At 44.8% G+C, this 5,460-nt stretch overlaps 1 protein-coding gene across 1 annotated transcript in view; it reads left to right on the top strand.

Annotated features, from left to right (window-relative positions):
* The first annotated feature begins 2,287 nt into the window (after positions 1-2,287).
* The window catches only part of KCNK5 (potassium two pore domain channel subfamily K member 5), a 30,246-nt gene continuing 27,073 nt past the window's right edge, over positions 2,288-5,460 (top strand). The window contains exon 1 of the mRNA XM_015819632.1: positions 2,288-2,473. Coding sequence (XP_015675118.1) covers positions 2,288-2,473 — 186 coding nt within the window. The remainder of the gene's footprint in view (positions 2,474-5,460) is intronic.

Raw genomic sequence — 5,460 nt, 5'->3', positions numbered from 1 at the left:
CCTCCCTGTCAACATAGCTCTAGGGGGAATAACATTTATGAGATTTAGCTCTAAAACCATTTTTTTACCTAGTTCCAGCCATATTAATCTATTACAGCAAGAACCAAGTCTTGACCCACTCAAAGACTCATGCTTATCATCGCAACATTTTTTTAAAAACACTGAGAAAACACGTGATCCATTCTGCCAATTAAAGGATCAGAGCCTTAATTATTACAGTATCACTCATAATATGACCCCTTATCCCCATGCAATCCAACAGATCCTGGCCTTGGCTCGCTATTTTCTCCCTGCAAAACCCAGAAGAACAAAGAGAGTTGGAGCTGTTAAAAGTAGATCAATCAATCAGAATACAGCTGGAGGAGACCTTTGAGATCTTCTAGTCCAGCCCTCTGCTCAAGCAGGAGACCCTATACCAGGGGCAGGCAACCTTGGCTCTTTTATGACTCGTGGACTTCAACTCCCAGAATTCCTGAGCCAGCTATGCTGGCTCAGGAATTCTGGGAGTTGAAGTCCACGAGTCATAAAAGAGCCAAGGTTGCCTACCCCTGCCCTATACCATTTCAGACAGGTGGCTGTCCAGTTTTTTTCTTAAAAACCTCCAGTGATGAAGCACCCAGGACTTCTGGAGGCAAGCTGTTCCACCGGTTAATTGTCCTCACTGTTAGGAAGTTTCTCCTTAATCCCAGGTTGCTTTTCTCCTTGATTAGTTTCCATCCATTGTCTCTGATCTTGCCTTCTGGTGCTTTGAAAAACCAGTTGACCCCCTTCTTCTTTGTGACAGCCCCTCCAATGCGTAAGATACAGAGTCTATTAATAACAATTTTATTAGGGCACCATCAGCGGGTCACTTTGCGACAGCCCCTCAAATACTTAGACACGGTCTACCTCAGTGGTCCTCAACCTTTTTAATGCCGCGACCCCGACCGGTCGCAAGTCGAGGACTAAACCGGTCATAAGTCGAGGACTAAACCGGTCGTAAGTCGAGGACTAAACCGATCGTAAGCCGAGGACTACCCAACCGGTCGTAAGTTGAGGACTTTCCCTGCCCAGGAGCGCCGCGCATGTGTGGTTCCGCCCCCTGCGCCGGCCGAGGCGTAGCTGGCAAGTGGCAGAGACGGAGCAGGCCAACCACCAGCTGGCCCAGCCCAAGGGAGGTAAGGTACCCGCCGGAAAAGGGGAAAAAAATGGCGGACAAAAAAAATGGCAGACAAAAAAACGTCAGACAGCCTTGCTTGGCGACCCCCATGAAATGGTCGATCAACCCCAAATGGGGTCCCAACCCACAGGTTGAGAACCACTGGTCTACTTTAATAGCCACTTTATTAGGTCACAATCAGCGGCTCCCTTCATCTGATAGGCTCTTAGTCTCAAACAGCCACAAGGCAGCGATTCTACCCGAAGGAATCCAATCTGAAGGTTTTGGCTCCTTTCGAAGCACCTGACCGGCGTCTATCCTCCACGCAGTCCTTAAGAGGGCCGGGGAATGCAAATGCGGGCGTGGGTGTCACTCGCCGCGGCGAATTACGCAGGACCCCACCTACTCCCAAGGTAAGAATCAGGATATATCTCAGTTATCTGCGCTGCTCGCAAGTCACCCCACCCAGGCGGTGGCAGCAGCAAGGCTCCGGCCGTCCCACAAGCTGGCACCGCGGGGTGGGCGTTCCGTACTAAAGACAGCGCGCAGACTTGGGCCACGCTTCAGTTGCGAGAGCGCCGCCGAACGCGCGGGCCGAAGTAGTCAAAGCGGAAGCGCGGGTTTTCCTCGGTAGCCGCGGCGGTTTCGATCGAAGCCCACGTCGAGCGCTTGGGAAAGAGGGGGGGGGGAGGGGGTGTCCCCCGCCACGTGCAGCCGGCCTGAGCGGAGGGACCCTCGCTCTTTCTCGCTCGCCCGCTCTCCGGGACCGCCGCCGGTGGCGGCCAGCTGGGAAACGCTCCGCATGCGCCGCTCGAGGAGGCGAGTGGGAGCAGAGAAGGGCTCCAAATTCAAACGACGGCGGCAGCGAGGAGGACACCGGAGGAGCGGCCCGAAGCCGAGCGGTCTAAGAGCGGCGGAGCGATAACCGGGAGAAGAAAGAGGCGGCGGTGGGGAGGAAAATAAAAACGGGAGTCTGGAGGGGGGGGAGTAGGAGGAAAGCCGAGGCCGGGGGAGGAAAGGGAGCGCGCCAGCGAGGATCCGTGGCGTTCTCTGCCGACGGAGCGGGGTCTCTCCTTGCTCTCCAGCCGAGGCACCCGAGCCGTTTCCTCTCCCTGCCACTGGAGCCGAGGCTACCTGCTGTGCACCGCCATGGTAGATAGGGGTCCTCTGTTGACGTCGGCGATTATTTTCTACCTGTCCATCGGAGCAGCTATCTTCGAAGTGCTGGAGCATCCTCATTTGCAAAATGCGGCCGAGGGTTACAAGCAGAAAAAGTCGGAGCTCCTGAAAGAGTTTCCCTGTCTGGGCCAGGAGGGGCTAGATAAGATCCTGCGGGTGAGTTTTTTTTTTTTAAAAAAAAAAAGCTTCTTTCCCGCCATCTCTTTCGACTCGAACAAAATGGGTTGTCTTCCTTTCACAAGTGCATTGCTGCAGATTCTCAAAGGGCGCCAGTTAACGCTGTAAGCTTAAGCAAATGGCACCTGCAGGAATTAAAATATGCGCCTGCCCTGCACTCATTGCTCTCTCTCTCTCTCTCTCTCACCTTGCAAAAAAGAGGGATATTGTCCTCGAAATTAGACGCGTTTGGTTTTCTCTCGGAGGCAGGAGGCAGGTCTTTGAATACAGTAAAAACATTGTTCAACTCTGATGGCCTCCTGCTAGGTATTGTGCCTCTTCCTGCACTGAATTGCACAAACTTAACAAGGCATGAATAATATCCAGAGTCACTGAACTCTGCTATAGTGGAAAGTATGGAATTGCTGAACAAATATTGATATCTGAAATTACATTTAAAAGCAGGTGTCTGAAATATCCAGATTCACCTGGTTCATTCTCTTATACTGTGAAAAACCAAGCTGGTCGTATTTTAGCAGTGATTATTATATGTTTTGCTAAGAACACATTGAGTGCCATATTGGAGCATTTATCTCAATAGCAGGTGCTTTGTTTGCAGTTTCTTTTTTCCCAAATGTTGCACAGTAATATTTCCAAAATTTAGCACGTGAGCAGGTGAAAACAATGTATTTATGTCACTAATGTGCAAGGGAGGCCTACTTTGTAGTCAAATTTTTAGTTGTAAGTTTTCTTGCAGTTCTTGAATGGTGACGTTTAAGATTATTGCCCAAAAGGTTAGGGTTATATGTCAACAGGCAAGTAAAATTTCTCATTGAATACAGCCTAATCCCTTGAATTTGCTGGTGCATCTCTGGTTCTCAAAAGGTCAAAGGTGAGCTTTGAAATAATTCACTGGAAATTATCCTCCATGTGGTATGGGTTATGCAACTTTTTGTTTCTTTAATTTATTTATTCATTCATTTAAAAAAACAACCCTGCCTTTGGATTCTGTGAGAAAAATCTAGAGTGGGTAGAAAGGCTGAAGACTTCAAGAGAGTTTACTGTAAGAACCCGATTGACTGAACTTCATAAGGATCTGAAAAACAAAGGAGGGTGCTGAATGTGTCCTTCTCTTGGTCTTTGTTTTGCCTGCCCCTTCTTATCTATCTGTTAAGCTCCATTAAGTAGGAAAGTTTGTCTGGCACTTGTGTTAAGCTCTGTCTTGCACAGAGGCCAGAGAGTACAATAAAGAATGCAGTATATTTGTTATGACTGAGTGAGTCACAATTTAGGCCAAGTCCTTGCTGCACTTCTAGCCTTTTGCCTTTTGCATAGAAATGTTAGTCTTTAGCATAGAAATATTAGCTGTTCTGCAGTAGCCTTTTAAAGAAAGTTTTTCTGGATTACAACCCAATTCTTGCAATATTTAAAGAATGCAAATCTTTTTTTGAAGATGTTTACAGTCTTCAAGAAAATTTCCTGTAAAAGAATAGCTTGTTTGATTTTGGCATTACTCTATGTATATATATAGATTACATTTTTTTTTTTTTCCTAGCATTTGTGGGTGCAGGGTCTGCTTTTAAAATTATATAAAAAAATAATGTGCACCATATGGCTTACTTTCTAGAAGATCATGTGTTTGAGAAAGGCAGACACAAGCAATACAGTTCCCAGTGCAAGTCTTCCACCTGTGCTTTTAACTTTTTTGAACTGTGACAAATGGGTACAATTTGAACCAGTTACTGAGTTTAGCCAAGGCTGCATGTTTGGAATATTATATATTTTCCTCTTTCCACTCTTCTCTAAGATGGACAAATTTTCTGGAGGTAAGAGGGGAAAAAGGCAAATAGTTTTGTTATAATGAATTTGTATATCACATTTTGCATTTTACATGTAGTATCATTCACTTTGCACAGTGCTTTATAATCACTGAATTGTCTTCAATTTGGCTTATGTTATTATGGCTATTAATACCTTATTTAAGTTGAGTTAACTGAGACTGAGAGAAATTAGTGCAAAACTCACTGGATGAACCTATAATGTAAGCCAAATAAATATATCCTGATATGTCATGATCTGGGAGAACTGGGCTAACTAGCATGATGTATAATCTCTATTTCAGTCCATGAATTCAATCACTCTGTGTCTCCATATTGTTCAAATTATTCTACAGCTGGATTTTCCTCTTGTCCACTTGTAATTGAAAAAGTCCCCTGTTTCAGGACAGAGAAGTTATTAAACTTTGATGCATCAAACAGTGCTACTCTGCTTGTTCTTCATAGACTTGTATTTTCTTGTCTTACACCCACGTGGGAAGATGCTTGGTAGACTTCCAAATTAAAATTCTTCTACTGCATGTAATCTGCTGAAGTGATTGGGGCACATATGCACAGCTGATGGCTATTTCAAATTTTTCAGAAAAGCTGCTTGCTCTATTTAAGAGGCAAGTCTATACACTTTGAAGTGTAAGTATTTACCTGGAAAGCAAGACATTCTTCAGAAACTTCTGCTTCTTAGCATTTCCCCTTTCTTCATTGCAGTTTAACAAACTGTACCTAAAATGTACCCTGGAAGTTGGAGAAAAAGTTCCTGAAGTTAAGTTTCAGTACCACTGATCCTACATCTGTTGCTGCACATGTTGCATCAGTCTCAGTGAAGTGAGGAGTCCATATAATTTAATTGCATGGAATGATCATCTAAGACTATGATTACTAAGACCTTTAAACGTGTGTTGCAAGTATGCTTTTTCACGCAGAGCATGTTTTCTCATTTAATAAATTCTGAGAGGTTCCTTCTTCTTCTTCTTCTTCTTCTTCTTCTTCTTCTTCTTCTTCTTCTTCTTCTTCTTCTTCTTCTTCTTCTTCTTCTTCTTCTTCTTCTTCTTCTTCTTCTTCTTCTTCTTCTTCTTCTTCTTCTTCTTCTTCTTCTTCTTCTTCTTCTTCTTCTTCTTCTTCTTCTTCTTCTTCTTCTTCTTCTTCTTCTTCTTC

The sequence above is a fragment of the Protobothrops mucrosquamatus genome, unplaced genomic scaffold (genome assembly GCF_001527695.2).
Source record: "Protobothrops mucrosquamatus isolate PMUCROS unplaced genomic scaffold, P.Mucros_1.0 scaffold960, whole genome shotgun sequence".
NCBI lineage: Eukaryota > Metazoa > Chordata > Lepidosauria > Squamata > Viperidae > Protobothrops > Protobothrops mucrosquamatus.
This window is presented reverse-complemented; position numbering and strand designations above follow the sequence as displayed.